Source organism: Cotesia glomerata, linkage group LG6 (genome assembly GCF_020080835.1).
Source record: "Cotesia glomerata isolate CgM1 linkage group LG6, MPM_Cglom_v2.3, whole genome shotgun sequence".
Classification (NCBI taxonomy): domain Eukaryota; kingdom Metazoa; phylum Arthropoda; class Insecta; order Hymenoptera; family Braconidae; genus Cotesia; species Cotesia glomerata.
The window spans coordinates 17,536,434-17,557,520 of record NC_058163.1 but is presented as its reverse complement, the minus strand read 5'-3'; the positions used below and the strand labels follow the sequence as shown (position 1 = coordinate 17,557,520).

At 27.2% G+C, this 21,087-nt stretch overlaps 1 protein-coding gene across 1 annotated transcript; it reads left to right on the top strand.

Moving 5' to 3' along the window:
* Nucleotides 1-2,504: 2,504 nt before the first annotated feature.
* LOC123268025 lies at nt 2,505-8,321 on the top strand. The gene is made up of 2 exons (XM_044732905.1): nt 2,505-3,457; nt 7,112-8,321. Exons 1-2 carry the CDS (start codon nt 2,505-2,507, stop codon nt 8,319-8,321), a joined length of 2,163 nt encoding a protein of 720 aa, XP_044588840.1.
* Nucleotides 8,322-21,087: the final 12,766 nt, after the last annotated feature.

Here is a 21,087-nt window from a genome sequence, read left to right as displayed (position 1 = left end):
GTGTTGAAATTCGTTGGTTTTAGAGCAGTTAGCCTTTTCATTATTTATAATACTCCCGGTACGTTCAAATAGTGGTTTTTTCTTAGCTATTACATGAGCAAGACTAGTTTTTTGGATTTTGTTCTTAGCTACGTCTAGTTTCGCTCCTTCTTGTAGTGCTCTTTTTTTGTCTAAAACAGATCTGAAGAACAATTTGGCATTTTCATCACACACATTGCCGTCTTCATCAAGTAGAATATTTTCCAATTTTGTTTTGTCATCTATAATAATTAATCCAAAAGTTATAAAAATTAAGAAGATAAAATTAATAAACACTAAAATAATATGAAAATTAAATTAGCTGACCTCTAAAAACTTTTATAATTTTTTCTTCGTTGTAAAAATTATTACAAATTGATAAAAAAAAAAAATTTCATTGCAAAAAAATTAAAAAGTCAAAAATGTCGGCTAACTTTAATATCATTAAATAATAAAAACGATTTTGTCAACTTTTTCAAATATTATATCAAAAAATATATTTTCACGACTTAACTACAGCAACTCATAACCTCGTTAGCAAGTCAACTGAAAATTTCCAATGAGATTAAAAAATATTATACATAATAATTTATTTATACTTACTATCAAATTCTAGAATTTTCACCTCATATCTTGTACTGATTTGAGTACTTGGATCCTCCCATAAAATTTTTATCACATTGCCTTTCTTCCGGCGAGTCTTTGGCAATTTATTTGTTTCAACTACATATCTTTCCTTGGTACTGATGAACCATATCAATGCATATGTAAAATCTTCTAATTGTTTATTTTTGAGTGGCATTACGAATGAATAATTATTATTAATAATAATTAATAAAAAGAATACGGCGAAAGTATTAAAATAACCACAATAATGCTCTAAAAATGGCCGTTAAATTGTTTACTATCGTTGATTCCGCCATGATTGATTTCTGTTGGGTTTCACAGATAATTATGTGATTGGCTGAAAAGTGGCGGGAAATTTGAAAGCTTAGAAACTCTTAAATTAAGCAACCAATAATATTGTACTATTAGATTATTGCACATTTTTAAGGTTGGTGGCGTTCCAGTCTAAATTTTTATCGATGTATTAGTAAATTCATATAGTATTTTTAAATGTATTCTATAAATATATACTGCATGTAAACAGTCTAAACATAACCTCATGGTACATTTAATAAACAACGAGTAATATTTACATAAATAAAAATTTTTCAATTGAGTGTTAAACTAAAAGTTCAAAGAGAGATACGCAAATAAACTAATATTTATTGCAATTAAGAATCCATCTGGTACTTGATTAAAAGTAAAAATGTCTAACAAAATTTTCCATGATTTGTCCAAACGAAGGAAGAGAGACTATCTCAATAGTATTCGAACAAGAAATAATGTTCTTCCGCAAAATAATAACGATAATGAAGTAAGTAAATAGTTATAAATTTTTATATTTCAATTAACAATTAAAATTGGAGTGTATTAATGTTTTCAAGTTTTGTTTATTACTCTTTACCACATTATAAGTATGACTAAAGTCAGCAGACATTTAAAAATGTTTTTAATTTTTTTAGCAAGTAATTTTTTTTAGAAAAATAAATTTCAAAAAATTTCATCCGCAGTTTTTTTTAAATTTCTTGATGGGACATTTTTTGAAAATTTTTCTTATAAAATTTAACTTGATAAAAAAAAAAGAAAATCTTTCAGATGTCGACTGAAATCAATGTCATATTCTAAGTATATAAAAATAAAAAATTTTAAAAGAATTTAAAATAAATAAAAAAAAAAGTATTTGTAAATCATTTCTGACCTTCAATAATATTACTAAATATCATTAATAGCATTAAAATCGTTATTTTAGGTTGATAATATTCCATTGAACCAAAGAATCGATGACAATATTATTGAAAATGGAAATAACTTAAATGAAGACGAGATCAACTTGGATGGAGTCTTAGAGTTTCAAAACATAGTGGATGCCAGGCCAATGAACTGTGTGAGACAACAAAATATCCTCGAAAATTCTGTAAGTTGATACTTATGGCATAACAAAGTCTATTTGCTATTTACACATTTTTTTTAGAAAAAAATTAAGCAAAATTTAATAGTTCAAGAAGCTAAAATATAAACATATCACATTAAATTATAATGTTTATTTTTAGACTCCAAATCAACCGATTAACCCTAGGGTTAATGACGTAGTGGCAGAAAATGTTTTAGCAGCTGTCAACGAAGAACATCACGATGTGGATAATGAAAATCTATATTCTGATAATGTGCATGGACAGAGAGAAGAAGTTATGATGCCAAATAGAAATATCCATACTTCTAATGCTGTCTGGAATGAAGTAGAAGAAGAAAGAGAAGAAGAAGAGGAGGAACAAATTTTCGCTGACGAAGACGATGAAGACGAGAACTTAAGAGACACTACTAACAATCTGAATTATGATTTACCTCTCTACAATGAAGCACCATTAACAATTACTTAAAGTATGTTATTAATTGCGACTTTGTTAATAACTCATAACATCACGCAGTCATGTCTTATTGACATTATATCTATAATAAATTTACATTGTTTGAGTGACGGTCTTCATAAAAATAGTTTATTTAAGTTCAAGAAGTTTTTTGCTTTGGGAAATTATAACAACACTAATCATAAGAAACATTATTATTGTTCAAATTGCCTAAAAGGCTTAACCTCTTCAAATGAAGCTTGTCCAGAATGCTTAAACAGCAAAACAGCACATTTTATAACCTTATCAATTTCCGAGCAACTGCAAGAATTATATAACCGACCCGGATTTTACCGACAATTGCAAAACCGGTTCCGACAGCCACATTTGAATGGAACCTTTATTAATGATGTCTATGATGGTTCTTTATACAAAAATATTGAGAGGAACGGTTACTTATCTAACGGAAATAATATATCATTCATGTGGTACACTGACGGTGTTCCGGTTTTTAAATCGTCACAAATAAGTATTTGGCCTTTGTATTTAACGATCAACGAATTACCTTTTAAAGAACGAGCCAAACGTCATAACTTATTGTTAGCTGGATTGTGGTTTGGTGATACTAAACCTGATGCTAATCTGTTTATCGATAAACTGCACTCACAATTCACAAAACTTCTTGAAGGTGTGAAGTATACTCTATCTGATGGACAGGAAATATTTGTTCAAGCAGCATTGCTGTTTGGTACATGCGATAATCCTGCCAAAACACATTTTCTAAACTTTAAACAATTCAATGGTTTTTATGGTTGCCCAGTTTGTTTAGAACCAGGAGAGAGTTATCGTTGTTCAACTGGGGGAACGACGCACGTTTACAAATTCACTCAAAATCCAACTCTCCGAATAACTGAGCAATCTATAGAGCATGCAAATATTGCATTAGAAAATAACAGCGAACAATTTGGAGTCAAAGGTCCATGTGCTTTATCAATAGTCTAGTCAACAAGTTCAAAAACGTGAAAAATAGAGATAAAGGTCCTAAAAATATGAGCGATGGCTCATTCGATTCGGAATCACCTCTAGAAAAATGTTTTTGAAGGATTTTGGTGCAGGTAAAAAATTGCAATTGTTATTAACAAAATAAGATGGAAAAAAAACGATATTTCGTTTTTTGTTAATAACTCGAAAAATATTAATATTTAAGCAATTTTGAAAAAAGCCCGTTAAAGAGGAGAAAATTTCCAAGAAAAAAGTCCGTACTCCCGGAACTCTATCTCCATTATTTATAATTTTAATTTGACGTTGAAAATAGGGCTCCGCGCGGCTGTTACGGCATGCGCGCGCCGCCGCTAAAGAGAGCTCAGCAATAAAAATAATTTTTTTATAACATAAAATGTGATTTTAAAAATTTGAAAAAATTCTAGTATCTTCTTAACACTTGAAAGAATCGAGCCGCGAAGAAAAAAAAGTTTAATCACCATTTTTGAAAAAGTTATCTAATTGTTAACTAACAAATTTTTTCCCAATCTCCGTTGGCATAAACAATGGGATAAAAGGTATAAATAATTAGCCTATAAATTTTAAACTTCGTGGAGCCCTTTTGATATATATACTTTATAAGATCCTGCGATAAATTTTCATTAAAGTTTATTAATTTGTTAATTATGATTTTTTATAACTATTGAAAAATTAAAAATCTAAAAAAAGTTGATAAAAATTTTTTTCAACTAATATTTAGCTATGCCTGTTTTCACATTAAGCAATGGCAGTAATTAATATAGGTTATGAATTTTTACGTAATTTGTTTATAAAATTGTTTTAAACAAATAGAGAAATTCAATATTTTTGAAAAATTTTTTTTGCTATTTGGTTGTCCACAAAAATTATGATTTTTAAAAAAAATTTTTCTTAATTTTAATTTTTAATTGTTTAAAAACGATTTTTCATATTTCGATTGTTTAAACAATTAATTAAGAAAAAATTTTGCTTTTAAAAATCATAATTTACACTTTTAAATAGTTTGGCAAAAAAAATTTTTTATTAATTATTTAATTGTTTATTAGTTTAACAATTTGTTATAAACAAATATTGACCAACGTTATATTTTTTTCTGAAGCAGAAAAAATTATAAAAACAGCCATATATAAAAAAGTTCCAAAAATTTTCTTTTATTTATTATAATTAATTTTAATATCATACGGTACGGTAATTATCGCCACTACTTGATTTGTCAATTAAAAAATTGATATATCTTTTAAACTATCAGAGATACGATAAAGGACATTCAAGTCTTTTTTATAGAGAATAAATTTTTCTTTCAGATGGATCTAAGATCAAGTTCGTATCTATTGTTTATCAGCTATTACATGCATTTGTTTATAAAAATTCTGTATTTTTTTGACTTTTTCGTATCTTTTGTGATCTTTAACTTGTTAAATTATGCAGATACAGCAAAAAACCTTCAAACAATTTTGTTAAGGGATTAATTTTCTAACATATTAATTGTTAATCATACTTTTATTGCTAATTGTTTAAACATTATATCTGTTTTTGCTTTATTCTTATGACAATATTATCGAATTTTCGTAAATTTTTATTTTTTCGTAGTGGTATTTTATTTTTCTGTTCTAAAAATTATGTTTTTAGAATATACTACTCCGGTTTGGAGTGTTATATTTAGTGAGCAGCTGCTCACTAAAAAAAAAGAAAGAAAACGTCAAATATAAAATAAAAACCGTAAAAACTATTTGCAATACTGTAAAGGATAAAAATAAAGATAATAAATGTAATCGAACAAATTTTATTATTATTCAACCACCTTAATTCATTATTATAAAAAATCTTATATACTTTAACCGAAAAAAAGTTATTTTTTAAATAGATTAATAAAATAGTATAAAATAAAAACAAGAAATTTGGGATGAAAATTACAATAAATAAGTAGAATCTCGATGAAAAGTCTATTAAACTGTTTAAGAAATCACGGGAACAATTTTAAATAATATACACAAAAAGAATTTTGATTTTTTACATAATAAAATAGAATACATTTATGTTCAACGGAGCTCCAGTCAAATGAACACCAAACACAGTAAGTATATTGTTTAAACAATTAGCAATAAAAGTATGATTAACAATTAATATGTTAGAAAATTAATCCCTTAACAAAATTGTTTGAAGGTTTTTTGCTGTATCTGCATAATTTAACAAGTTAAAGATCACAAAAGATACGAAAAGTCAAAAAATACAGAATTTTTATAAACAAATGCATGTAATAGCTAATAAACAATAGATACGAACTTGATCTTAGATCCATCTGAAAGAAAATTCATTCTCTATAAAAAGACCTGAATGTCCTTTATCGTATCTCTGATAGTTTAAAAGATATATCAATTTTTAATTGACAAATCAAGTAGTGGCGATAATTACCGTACCGTATGATATTAAAATTAATTATAATAAATAAAAGAAAATTTTTGGAACTTTTTATATATGGCTGTTTTATAATTTTTTCTGCTTCAGAAAAAAATATAACGTTGGTCAATATTTGTTTATAACAAATTGTTAAACTAATAAACAATTAAATAATTAATAAAAAAATTTTTTTTTGCCAAACTATTTAAAAGTGTAAATTATGATTTTAAAAGCAAAATTTTTCTTAACTAATTGTTTAAACAATCGAAATATGAAAAAATCGTTTTAAACAATTAAAAATTAAAATTAAGAAAAAATTTTTTTAAAAATCATAATTTTTTGTGGACAACCAAATAGCAAAAAAAAATTTTTCAAAAATATTGAATTTCTCTATTTGTTTAAAACAATTTTATAAACAAATTACGTAAAAAATTCATAACCTATATTAATTACTGCCATTGCTTAATGTGAAAACAGGCATAGCTAAATATTAGTTGAAAAAAAACTTTTTATCAACATTTCTTAGATTTTTAATTTTTCAATAGTTATAAAAAATCATAATTAACAAATTAATAAACTTTAATGAAAATTTATCGCAGGATCTTATAAAGTATATATATCAAAAGGGCTCCACGAAGTTTAAAATTTATAGGCCAATTATTTATACCTTTTATCCCATTGTTTATGCCAACGGAGATTGGGAAAAAATTTGTTAGTTAACAATTAGATAACTTTTTTCAAAAATGGTGATTAAACTTTTTTCTTCGCGGCTCGATTCTTTCAAGTGTTAAGAAGATACTAGAATTTTTTCAAATTTTTAAAATCACATTTTATGTTATAAAAAATTATTTTTATTGCTGAGCTCTCTTTAGCGGCGGCGCGCATGCCGTAACAGCCGCGCGGAGCCCTATTTTCAACGTCAAATTAAAATTATAAATAATGGAGATAGAGTTCCGGGAGTACGGACTTTTTTCTTGGAAATTTTCTCCTCTTTAACGGGCTTTTTTCAAAATTGCTTAAATATTAATATTTTTCGAGTTATTAACAAAAAACGAAATATCGTTTTTTTTCCATCTTATTTTGTTAATAACAATTGCAATTTTTTACCTGCACCAAAATCCTTCAAAAACATTTTTCTAGAGGTGATTCCGAATCGAATGAGCCATCGCTCATATTTTTAGGACCTTTATCTCTATTTTTCACGTTTTTGAACTTGTTGACTAGACTACAAACATAATGCCGGATTTTATAGCAGGAACAGCAATTGATAAAATGCATTGCGTAGATAATGGTGTTGTAAAAAAACTCTTATCTTTGTGGTTCGACAGTACTTATAATAGTTTTCGTTATTCACTTTATCCTGTAATTCAAGTGATCAATGATCGATTAACTAGCATAAAACCACCAAAATTCGTCCACCGATTGCCACGAACAATACAAGAACTAACTCACTGGAAAGCTTCAGAGCTTAGAATGTGGTTTTTTTATTACTCGCTACCAGTCTTATCTGATGTGATGCAAAATGTTTTTTTTGAACATTTTATGCTATTAGTTACAGGTATTGCATACCTTTCATCTGATAGTATTACGCATGAAATGATAGATGAAGCACAAAGGTTATTAAATAAATTTGTCAGTGACTTTGAAACGCTGTATGGGCTCCAAAATTGTTCTATTAACATACATTCACTTCTTCACTTACCAGAATATGTAAGACGAATTGGGCCTTTGTGGACAACTTCTTGTTATGTCTTTGAAGATTTGAACGGGCAATTCTTGAAGTTAATACATGGGACCAGGTACATTGATTCCCAAATTGCAAATATATATGGTCAGTTACTCAGGATGCACAAATATCAAGAACAGCTACCTGATGGACCTTTACGGGATTTTTGTATCATCAGAAAATATGGAGTAAAAATTTGCGAAAAGATATTCAGACATTGTTACAGTGTTGGAACTTATGTCAATTTCGATAACATTCCGCAATTCTTACGTAGAGCAGTACAACATTTACTACCGATTAGAAACATAAAAAAATACCATCGATTATTGAAAGACGGTCAATTGTATGTTTCTGAACAGTATTCACGAGATTTAAAAACACTATCATCTGACGTACAGTACACTGATCATACAGGAATACCACGTTTCGGCAGAGTTTGTTGCTTTATCAAAATTACTGAGTGCGAATGCTTAAATACTTGTCACTGTGATGGCACTCATCATGCGATAATAAAAAAATTTGAATTCAACAATGCTTTTCAACTGTCATATGGCAACGAAAATTTAACAGTACCACATATATATGAATGTACGATAACTGAAGAACATATAGCTGTTCCAGTAAAATTTTTAAAATCTGTTTGTATATCTATGAAAGTAGATCAACGATTATTTGTCGCTCAAACAGTAAACACAAAAGAATTAGAATAATAAGTAGAATTTAATATTGCGGTACTGAATAAAATAATTAATAGTACTGTTCATTTGTGGTGTTAAAATTACTATTATTTTTTTTTAACTTTTCCTGAAAATAAACTTGTGAGTTTCCCGAGTAAACAAAAATTTTAGATAATGAGATACGATTATGTATCTATGTATAATACATAATTTATATATAAATGTATATAGTCTATATATAATTGGATGTAATTTATATAAAATTCTATAAAATGAGATTGTTTAGAATTATATAAAATTGTTACAATTGTTATATACAATTATGTTGTATATAAAATTATGTACAATTATTTAGAATTATGTAAAATTTTATGAGATTTCCTTCACAACTTTATACAATTATATATATTTAGACACAATAGTACAGAATTTTTACCCGGGTAAAAAAAATTTGTGTGTAATTGTAAATACTTAGGTAAAATTATGTATTATTTATATATATATATATATATATATATATATATATATATATATATATATATATATATATATATATATTTATAATTATATAGAATTATGAATAATTCTATAAAATTATGTACAATTCTATAGAGTTTTACAAAATTTACAAACATTATTATATACAACTACTTATGTGAAACTATATATGAGAACATAAAATTATATATAATTGTATACGATGATATAAAATTGGATATGATAATATATGTACTGATAGAAGGATTTATTAACTATTAACAATTGAATTTGTTTGAAGACTTAATAAATATAACTGTAAACAAATATATATTAACATTTAATAAATCGTATTTGATAAATAATATATTAATTGTTAATAAATATTTATTTATTCCTATAATGTTGAAAAATCATTGATTATCAATTAATAAAGCTTATCAAATACAAACAAATCCTTCTATCAGTGTAACTACACGGAAATCATATATGATTGTATGCAATTTTTTTTACTTCGGTGGGTACTTTGTGATAGCTATAAGACATTCTCTCTTTTTATCTAAGAGTCAGTTACTTCAATGATTAATAATCTTTTAATCTATATAGTATTTTTCAGATAAAATAATAGAAACTGTATTAATTTATAAAAAAATTGAATTTCACAAAAATTAATAGTTTCATCAAGTTTAAAAATTGTTACCCAGGCCGAAATTTAAGATTTTAATTCTGATTTCACCTTCACTATTTTTTTAGTTTTAAAGTAATTATAAATTTTAAAGTAACGGAACACCTTGAAAATTTCATAGAATAATTTTTACGATTTTATGTACACAGAAAAAAAAATTTCTTGACTGGAGAACAAAATTCTTGACTCAAAAAAATTTTCGACTGCTTGAAGGAAGACCGAAGTAAAAATTTTTCTTGAAATTCTATTCTTAACGAAAGTAATTTTTTCTGAATTCAAACTATCATAAATACTTGATACAATAAATTTTTATATTTGATGAATTTTAGATATTTTAGGAAAACAGCGCAACCAACTTCAGTTGAGAAAAAAATTTTCTTACCTTGAGAAAATTTTTCTCTTGAATTTTTGATACCCATTTTATATTTTAGCGTGCAATTATACATATTGAATGAAAAAATATGATTCAATATTGTTTGATCTTCCTATTTGACATGTTAATCAATAAAATTATTAATGAAAATTTACTTCTATCTTTATATTTAATTTTTTGGAGCAAGAGAAAAATTTTCTCAAGACAAGAAAATTTACTTCTATTAAGAACCAAATTTTTTGGAATAAGACTGAACTTTCTGAAAACAAAAAGATTTTCTTGGCTCAAGTGAACCTTTTTTTCTGTGTAGATAATTTTATAAATTTACATCTATATATATATATATGGGAATAATTTTTTTCTATGAGAATAATTATACATAATTTATATATTATATTATTTTAACTTCAGTACTTCGCATTCAAAGTTAAAATAATAACTTTAAAAATTTTATTGAACGCATAAAGTTGAAAAATTCTAAGTCCAAAACTGGACTTAGTTAATATTTTCAATTGTTAACTGACGAAATTCTATGTTCTATGAAATCGTAAAATTGACCTACTTATACTCTTAGTAGGCTGAAGTACCGAAAAATACGGTTTTAAAGCGATCTTAGGTTTTGGAGGTTGAAAATATTATTCTAAAATACGAATTTCGGCCTCCATACCCTATTTTGAGTATGTTGAGGGTCAAAATAGTATTTTACACTCAGTGGGAGGTACAACATCAAAAGAAATTAGGCTTTGGAGGCTCGAATTAGTATTTTAATTTTGACTCGGGTGGGCACTTAGCATTGTTGTAACAAACCAATACTTAGTATCTCTTGTTTATACTGACCGCAAACATTTTATGAAAATCTAGACCTTTATAGTTTTTATCTAGCATTTATAGTTTTTTAACATCCACAGATTCGGTAGAATCTGGCGCCAAGTTCCGTTCAAATCTGCTGTAAACGGAGCGCCAGACTACTGACTGTGTTTACTGTAAGCAGAACGGTATTTTGAGGTTGCAAAATTTTATTTAATTCTACGGTACTTTTTATTCCTAAATTGTATATTATAACAGTAATTAATACTTTATTTGACTGTTATTAATTAATTATATTCACTTATAACAATTAATCTACTTGAAATTATTAAATTTAATCCGCACAAACTATAGCAACGCAAAAATTTCGATCCTGACTCTTTTTCGATGAGCTAAGTGATCTGCCACAGACTAAATAATTCGAGAATGAATAGTAATCCTTCATTAGATGGGAAACTACAGTTAAAAAAAGATATTTCACAGCTTGCATCTACACCCACCAGGGTGCGCTGGAATTATTTTTACATAAACTGTAGTTTCAAGGGGATAGTTTGCTATAAAAAATGCACCCAACGCGAGATTTTAGTTGGTACCAATTGTAAATTTATATTATAATTACAAAAAATACTAAAATCCGAACAAAAACAGTTTCACTGTAAAAAAATCGCGCCAAGTCCACGTGCATAAGACTATTAAGAAAAAAAAATTTGTTTTTTTCTTTACAAAATATATAAAATAAAAAATTAAAAATCTAAGTAACCGATATGATTGTTTATGATTTTCGGAAATTAAAAAAATTGTGTTATAAATTGAAAAATTAAGAAAAAAATTTTGGAACGTACTTGGGGTGCGTCATTGTGTATTTCAATTTTTAAAGTCCTAGTAAATAGATTTTACGAATTTTATTAAAAGTAAAATATTTTGCAACCGCGCACACTAAATACGTTCCAAATTTTTTTTTTAATTTTTAAATTTGTAACAAAATTTTTTTTAATTTCCGAAAATCATAAACAATCATATCGGTTACTTGGATTTTTTAATTTTTTTATTTTATATATTTTTGTAAAGAAAAAAACAAATTTTTTTTTCTTAATAGTCTTATGAACGTGGACTTGGCGCGATTTTTTTTACAGTGAAACTGTTTTTGTTCGGATATTATTTAGGTTGTTTCCTTTTCAAAGATGACCCTAATGCATCAGCTCAATATACTTAAAATTATACTTGTGATGTTTTAAAGCTCATCAATTCAATCAATATTATGAAACTAAAGATAGAGTTGAATGTACAAATATGATTTTCAAGGGTTTATCGAAAAGCACGTTTTTTTTTTTTTTTTTTATTTCATAAATCTTTAATAAGCTTGTTTCACTTTACTTAAACAATCTAGGACTATGTATTTCTGGATGTCAGTTTTGACATCGAATTGTACGCTTTTCATTTTTAATAATAGAATTCAGTCATAAAAGCAACAACTAAAATCAGAAAAACCAACCGGGAGATGGTCCATAATGTAGCCCTCAAATTGATGAATAAATCGAATGATAATCTTATACTTTTTTAATCACACACTTCGCATAGCCGCTTTAAATTTATTTTTTCTTTAAGTTCATTTTTTTATGAACGTATTTTTTCGAATGACAAGGAAAAAAAAAACTAAAATTTTCATTAAAGGAAATGTCAAAAACATTCCCCAGTAAACACGTTTACGTCAATGTGACGTCAAAATGACATTGGGCTATGTCAGGATTTACGTAAGATACAAGTCACGAATGAGTCATATATGACTCATTATTTCACACTTCTTGACGTAAGATTCTGACGTAAAAATATGACGTAGTCATGACGTCAGTATTATGTCTCAATGACATTTATGACGTCAATATGACATACCTGTGATGTCTATATCATGATAATGATGTCATTATGACGTAAAAGTGATGTAAGTGATGTAAGAATTGTACCTCAGAAAAAATATTAAAAAAAAAATTTCTCAAAAATAAAAAGATGGCAATTTTGAAATTAATTATAGTGTTGTGGACTTATTACAAAGTTTGAAACACTAGTTATATGTTGATACTTGATGAAAGAATCCTGAAATATGCTGGGCTCGAACTTGGGTCCTCACGTATCGAAGTCTGGAACGCTGCTCACTTGTCCAAGTAACGGTTCATGTTACGAAGTAAATAACTTATGTGATAAGCCTTACATGACGAAAAATGCTTATTTCATAATTTTTTCTGAGATTAAATGTATTTTAAGAGCTGGAATTGTATAAAATTCAAGTCTAATAATTTATACAATTTTATAAAATTTCATTAAACTCATGAAATTTTATAAAGTTCTATAAAACTTTGTAAAACTCTTATAAAAGGCTCTCTAGTGAAACTTGTGGTAATGAATAGGCAATTTATAAATTTTCATAAGAATTGATTGAATCTTACACTTTCAAAAATTTTCGTCTAAAAGCGGACGCAGAGAACTTTAGACTCTCTGCGGACACAGAGAACTTTCACAGAGTGAAATTTTTTCAGAGTAAACGATGTATCCGTGTCATTTGAATATTTTTTAATACTTATTGATTTCTCAAGACTCGAATTTTTTTTATTTAATTTTTTCCGAAAATTTAGTATTTTTCATTTGATTTTTCTTCTTCAAAATTTCAATTTACAAAATTTAGATTTTTTTTTAATTTCAACTCTTTTAAGTATACCATTTTTAATCTATATTTCTTTTTAATTTCAATTTTTTCGAAATTTGAATTTTTTAATTTAACATACTAACAACATTATGAAACTTGATGTACACAGTAAAAAATTTTTAATTTTAATAAATATTAAATTTACACTTAAAAGTTAAATATTTAACACAAAAATTTTTAACACTAAAGTTTTTGACGCAATGACGCAAAATTTTTACTGTGTAAAATACTATTAGTCTCGTCAATAACAATCATGGAACTGTTTGAATTATTTCAAATACAATGTTTCATAAGTAGCAGCACTAATGTCAGAAAATTATTTTTCAAGTAATAGTGCAATATTTAAATGACTGACATTTAATTTCTTGACGCGAAATCATAAGAAATTATATGTTTACTCGCTTGACGGTTTAAAAATTTAGAGTTCATGCCACATAAATTGAACTCGGTATTTTGTTATCAGTTTCACACCAAATCATTTATACTGAATGAAGTCGAAAATATTTTTACAATGGATAAAAGTACCTAAATTCATGGAAAAATATAAGTGAGAAACATATGCAACGAAAAAAAAGTATTTCTTGCACCAAGAAAATTTTGACGGAGGCTGAAGTTATATTGGAGCAAGAAGTGTTTTAGTGTCAAGATATTTTGACTTCATTCACGAAATTTTCAGTCATCTCTAATATATTCTTAGTCCAAAGAAATTTACCTTTGAGTCAAGATTTTTTCTGCAGTGTATGGAAACATACAATCAAAGATATAAAAAGTTTATATCCCACATGTATTTAATTTGTATGTTTTTTCTTAAAAACGTAAATGAAAAATATTTTGTATGTTATTTGCTAATATGTTAGATATATTCATTAATATTATAAATTATAAATTTTTGTTATTAAGAGCGGACTTAAATTTGCAAGGTACCAGCTTAAATCAGCTGTTTACCTCTTTCTGATTCTTACTAAATTTTAAACCAATTTTCACTAATATTTAGCGATTAATTGTAAATTAGACATCTTATTGAAGAAGTTTTATATTTGATAAATTTTGATCAATCGATAATATTAAAAAAATACATCCCCCAAATTTTATCAATATTATGGAAAATAATCGTTTGTCACTGATTTAGAAAATGACTTTCAAATTACGTCAGTATTATGTACAATTGTGACAAATTATTGATGTTAAATAATGACTCACAGATGGTATCGGTATTACGTAAGACCGTAACTTGTCACTGATGTAAACACATGATATTAATCTTACGTCAAGATTACGTACAACCGTGACTTGTCACTGATGTAAACGCATGATGTTAAACTTACGTCAAGATTACGTACAGCCGTGACTTGTCACTGATGTAAACGCATGATGTTAAACTTACGTCGTTATGACATACAATGATGGCATTAATGTTACGTAATATTGTAGTTTATATATTATGTCAGTTGTACGTAATATCTAACTCATTTCCGTTACATCATAGAGAAGTAATAAACTTACATCAGTATGATGTCAAAAATATATCATATATTTTTACATCATAATTGGATTACAAGACAGGTCAATTTTACGTCATATTTACGTAAAATATTGTGACATTCCTATGACTTATAAATGACGTCATATTGAAGTCATGTGTTCACTGGGTTCGTATCAAAAATTCCTAGAAGTATTTTTTGTAAGGATGTTTTCGACAGAATCTATAACTATGTATTTATGTGTAACTTAATAAGAAAAAAAAAATTATTTTAATTACTTTTGAGGTTATAATGTCACACATACTTGACTATAATGAGTTTATATGAATGACTAGTCATCCAAAAAGTTCTACTACTTCAAGAAAATAATTATTTTTACATTTCACTTTGGCGCATATATAACATGACATAAACAAAATTTTTATTAAAAAAATAAATTAACAAGTAAATATATCGAAAAAAAATTGTTTCACACGAGAATACTCATCGTAAGAAATGTAAACATTGTTGATATAGGGAGGTTGGATAAGATGAAACCGTCAATCTTCGCTTTCTTTATTCCAATTAAAAAAATAAAATGTTCTCAAAAAAACAATTATCTTAAAATTTATAATTCACGAATTATATTTATTAATTTATTGGAGTTAGCATTTTTTTTTTAATTAATATAAAATTGCAAGCATCAATAACTAAGGCTAGTGTCAATAACTGGGCCTTTTACTTTACAATAATGAAGATATTCACTACTTTTTCTGTTGCAGAGCAATGAGTAAAATTCTTTCAATCACACCATCCATAGATAATGTAGATTTTTCACACTAGTAAGTAACATCCCTGATAGCCAAGTTGGCCGCAACTTTCTGTCAATCTACTGCCGCAACTTGTCACCAACTTGGCGGCAACTCTTGGAAAGTAACTCGGTTGGTGTCAACTTGTTCACCAAGTTGTCACCAAGTTGTCGGCAAAAGTTGCTCTGAAACTTTTTCACACCAAGTTGACGATAAGTTTCTCAAGAAATTTGGCGACATATTGCGGCAGTAGATTGGTCTCTTTTTTCTCAGAAACTTGTAGCCAACTTGGCGCCAACAGTTACAAATTCGGAAGTTGACCGCAAGTTGTCGCTAAGTTGGTGGCAACTATCTGACACCAACTTGGTTGGTCTGAAACTGTGGCTATCAGGGATTTTAAAATATTTTTTTCAATTTCCTATTTTATTTCTGATATATTTTCACTACACTTTTTAGGTAGATTTAATTGAAATCTATCTATTGCATATTGGTCATCATGTCAAAATTAAGTCGGAATTTTGTTATAATATCATCTAGCTAGTCGAGTATGGCTCCAAAATAGTATTGGTTCGAAAGTTTATATATGCATATATTAGAGTGGTTCATTTCCGCAAAAAAAATTTTTTTTTTCGGTGCTCATGCAAAATATTAATCTACATATAGAAAAAAAAATTCTTACCAAGTTTGAGCTCTTAATAATAATTTTAAGTACTTACAATAAAAATTTAAAGTTTTACCATTTAAAATGCATGTAAAAAAAATTTTTTTTTGTCAAATTTCTAATGTTTACCCGGCTTTTACAATATTGCAAATCGGTTTGATGGACCTTGTGGGGAATTTCACGCTCTTCAAAATAGTTTTAGAGTTTTTTTGTGTAACTCGCACTGGTTCACCGGTAAGAGTCGTCAAAGTACAGTTTTTGAAAAAAATATATTTTTTTTTAATTTTTCGAGCAAACCGCCAAAAGTAGGAAGAAAAAAAGGACTGACTCATAAAAAAAAAGTTATCTAACCAATATTTAATGAATTTACAGCCATTTTTATACCGGAAAACGTAAGAAATTGATAAATACTAACTCATAATGTTATTTAGATTCATTTTTTTTTATTTATTACCATTATATTTCCCTACACTAAGAGTTTTTTTAAAATCATTATGATTTCTCACTCATAATAAATATTAAAACACACAAATTAATAAAAAAACTACTAGAATAAAATTGTAACATAGATCTTGCAATTTTTCAACATTTCTGTCGTTTACCAAAAAAATAAAAATGAAGATTATTATTTAATTTTTTGTAACAAAATTCCAAAATTAGCAAAAAATTTAATTTTTTTCATTGTCAACTTTATTCACGCCAACTTTGTATAAGTAGAAATCATTCTTTGAAAAATTGCACCAACCAGTCCCGAGATGGCATATTCTAACATTGATCTAGTTAATTAGCATGATATTACCGTCTCTATTGTCTTTGTTGACAAATTCGATCCTTTATGGCATACCTAACCTCAAAATAATTTTCTCATTGTTTGTTGTATTAAGTGATTAATCCGAGAATCAATTGACGCTGATACTAAAGACAGAATAAGCCAATTTTTTAATAAACTATATTCAAATTACTATTTTAATATCAATTTTTTGCTGTCACTTGTGTTTAATGGTATATATCGTATTTAAATTAGTTCTTGATATTCTTCAGTATTTATTTGATTACATTTCATTAACTTTCTAACCTAACTATTGTTCATTATGACTGAAGTAATTGGTAATAGGACATATAACTATTTACTTGGCTTTCAAATTAAAGAATTTAATTGTTATAAATTACCTACTTATCGTGACGTTATTAATTTATTTATGTACAAACATTTGACGTTAAAATTGACTATACGTATCAGTACTACCGAAGCTATCGATGAATTAGAGGCTATGTGGGATAAAATTGAAATTCCCACGACACTGAAACGAAATAGTATTCGGAAATTTGAAAAGTTTTATGACGATTACAAAGACATTAAGAAACGAAAATCTCTTAACAATCTCTCAGACAATCAAAAGCACAAAGTGGAAATTTTCGTTAATCAATTGAACAAATTATTCGATATTGCTGATAATAGTGAAGTTGAGAATCTTCCAAGTGATTTACAATTATTTTTAGAAGAATGTAGACAAAATAATGGCAATAAATGTTTACCATTAATATCTAAGTTAAACGAAAATGCAATAGTACTTTCTGATCAATCAGTTTTGCAAGATATAAAGGATGAAATACAAGATGAAAATAACAACATTGAATTTAGTAAGTATAGAATTCTATTCACACTGATGATTGAATTGTCATTTCTGCATTCATAATAATGAATTTATCTTATTGTCATATTAAATTTCACACTTTTTGGCATTCATTTTTGCGATTTTTAGTAAATTCTGTCGTCATATCCTTAGAATATTGAAAAAGTTTAGAATTTTATTTTTGTTCATTACAATAGCGTATCAATATATCTCCTTTTTAACAGATTATTATTTTCAAAATTATCTTTACTCACTATTACAATTTAAAAGACTTATGGAACGATTATTTTATAAAATCATATCAAATAATTATTTCTTAAGAGATCGTAATCTACTATTTTATAATTAATATGCATTTATTTTTTTGTAGATCTGAGTCAAAAATTATCGCAGTTCTCAATGTCTAATGAAGAAAGTAGCCAATCATCAATCATAAATCAATCTGAAAAACGACCTTTGTCAGATTACGAAGATGAGCTTCCACAAGCTAAAAGGAAACGTAAGGTTGATGTTATGACAGAAGTTCTAGTAGCAGTACTGGATCGTACTAAAACCAGTAATCAGAGTGCAATGCATATTATTTCTGCTGTCATTACTAGTCTTGGATTAGATATTGACAATTATAATATAAGTTACACGACTATTCGCAATGCTCGATTAAAATTCAGAAAAACAGTTGCTGGGAATTTGAAAGACGGGATAGAGGAAACTACACAAAATCTCATCGTACACTGGGACGGTAAGTTATTTCCGGAACTTTCAAATCAGCCAATGAAAAAAGTCGAAAAACTTCCTATTGTTGTTTCCGGAATGGATGTGGAACAATTACTCGGTGTACCTGCTTTAGATGAATCTACTGGAGCTAATGAAGCTGAAGTTATTTTTGAAGCGTTAAATGAGTGGAATATTACTGACAATATAGTAGGGATGTGCTTTGACACTACTAGTGTAAATACTGGTAAATTTGAATTTTAATTCAATTTATAAATATATTACTTGTAAAAATTGAAGGAACAAAAAATTTATTAATTTTCAGAAACAATATTTATTATTACTGGTTCAACAATGTAGAAAAGACTTTCCAACGTGCTCAAAAAAACTATGTTCAGCTTTAAAATCTTGATGTGTTTTCAATAACATTGGTAATTATTTGAAATTTATTAACTTGTTTTTTATAACTATTTAGATGTTTATCACATTTCAAGCATTTTACATAATAACGTAATCTTCTGTATATTTTGATTAAATTTTTGTTGCTTTTTTATGAATTCATGTGTTGTTTTTGTATTCATTATGAGTAAAAAATCATACTAATTTTAAAAAAGTTCTTAGTGTAGGGAAATATAATGGTAATAAATGAAAAAAAATGAATCTAAATAACATTATGAGTTAGTATTTATCAATTTCTTACGTTTTCCGGTATAAAAATGGCTGTAAATTCATTAAATATTGGTTGGATAACTTTTTTTTATGAGTCAGTCCTTTTTTTCTTCCTACTTTTGGCGGTTTGCTCGAAAAATTAAAAAAAAATATATTTTTTTCAAAAACTGTACTTTGACGACTCCTACCGGTGAACCAGTGCGAGTTACACAAAAAACCCCAAAACTATTTTGAAGAGCGTGAAATTCCCCACAAGGTCCATCAAACCGATTTGCAATATTGTAAAAGCCGGGTAAACATTAGAAATTTGAAAAAAAAAATTTTTTTTTACATGCATTTTAAATGGTAAAACTTTAAATTTTTATTGTAAGTACTTAAAATTATTATTAAGAGCTTAAACTTGGTAAGAATTTTTTTTTTTCTATATGTAGATTAATATTTTGCATGAGCACCGAAAAAAAAAAAAATTTTGCGGAAATGAACCACCCTAGTATATATATTAGGGTATGTCAAAATTCAACTAATTCTTTTTTATAGTTTAATTTTAAGTTTTCTCTAGTTCTGATAAGTAAATTTTTGAAAAAGAAATATTCTCTTCTTTCCCTGTAAAACTGAATAAGTCTTATCAACTCTTAATAAATTTTTGAGAAAGTCCCAAATTGCAGGGAAAATTTGACTTTTCAAGAGTTTTTTCAGAGAATTATTTCCACAAGAATTCCTACAAGAACCCTCACGGTTTTGGAAATACCGCAAAGATTCGGTATTTATACGCTATAAATGCTGTATGTTTACCATAACACTTCAGTTATTTTAGCCAGTTTTTTGCCGAATTATTACGAAAAAATTACGAAATAAATTCAGAGTATTTACGGCAATACAAGAGGAAAATTTCGGTATATTAACAGCATTCAAATTGTAAATGTACCGCATATTTACTGTATACTTGCGGCACTATTGCAGCATAAAACCAGAAAAGAAGATTCCTACTTTCTATTACCGGTAAAATACCAAAATTATGCTGCTTTACTACTGCTATTCGATAGCTTAAAATTTTTTTTTATAATATTATAAATTATCATGAACAATTTTTAAGAGGTTGATGAATTAATTTCTCTGTTATTATTAATTTTATTATTATTATAATTTTTTTCAGTCGAGACCGGGATTCGAGCCTGGATCATTTAGTTACGCGCCAAAGGCTCTACCAGTTAAGCTATCTGAGACACTATCTGTAACTATTTATTCACCTAATAAGATTCACCGAGTAATAAACATCACCGCCCATCTAACGGTAGAAATCATTATACCTTTAATTATATCAGTATAAACTAGGCAAAATTGCAGCATATCTTCGATATTTTAACCGCAGAAACACTATTTTATTATTGTAAAATTATATTAATATTATAGTTAATATAGTGAAAACCGTTTATAACGACATTGAAGGGACCTCCTGTTAATAATCGTTATAGCCGACAGTCGTTATAAGTAAAAATTAGCAATGCATATCCCATAGAGGAAAGTACCACGGGGCCTAGCTTGGCCCAAGCTTGGCCCAACTATGTAAAAGTCTGGGCCAAGCTTGTAAGCCAGGCTTGGCTCAGTCTTGGTTGAAGTCTGGGATGATAGCAATGGGCCAAGCCTGGTTACCAGGACTGGCCCACGCCTGATTACCAGGATTGGCCCATGCCTGGTTACCAGGGCTGAGCCATAGTTAATTTTCAAGTCTGGCCCATGCCATTTGATAAAAAATTATAAAAAAGAATTATTGGGATGTTATTTTTTTATTTTATTTTGTAAGTAAAGTAAATTCGA

What these genes read in the sequence shown, in the direction of transcription:
- LOC123268025 (XM_044732905.1), top strand. Translation starts at nt 2,505, where the DNA reads ATGTTATTAATTGCGACTTTGTTAATAACTCATAACATCACGCAGTCA. An exon ending in GTCAAAGGTCCATGTGCTTT is followed by an intron (nt 3,458 to 7,111) that starts ATCAATAGTCTA and finishes TGTTGACTAGAC; the next exon opens with TACAAACATAATGCCGGATT.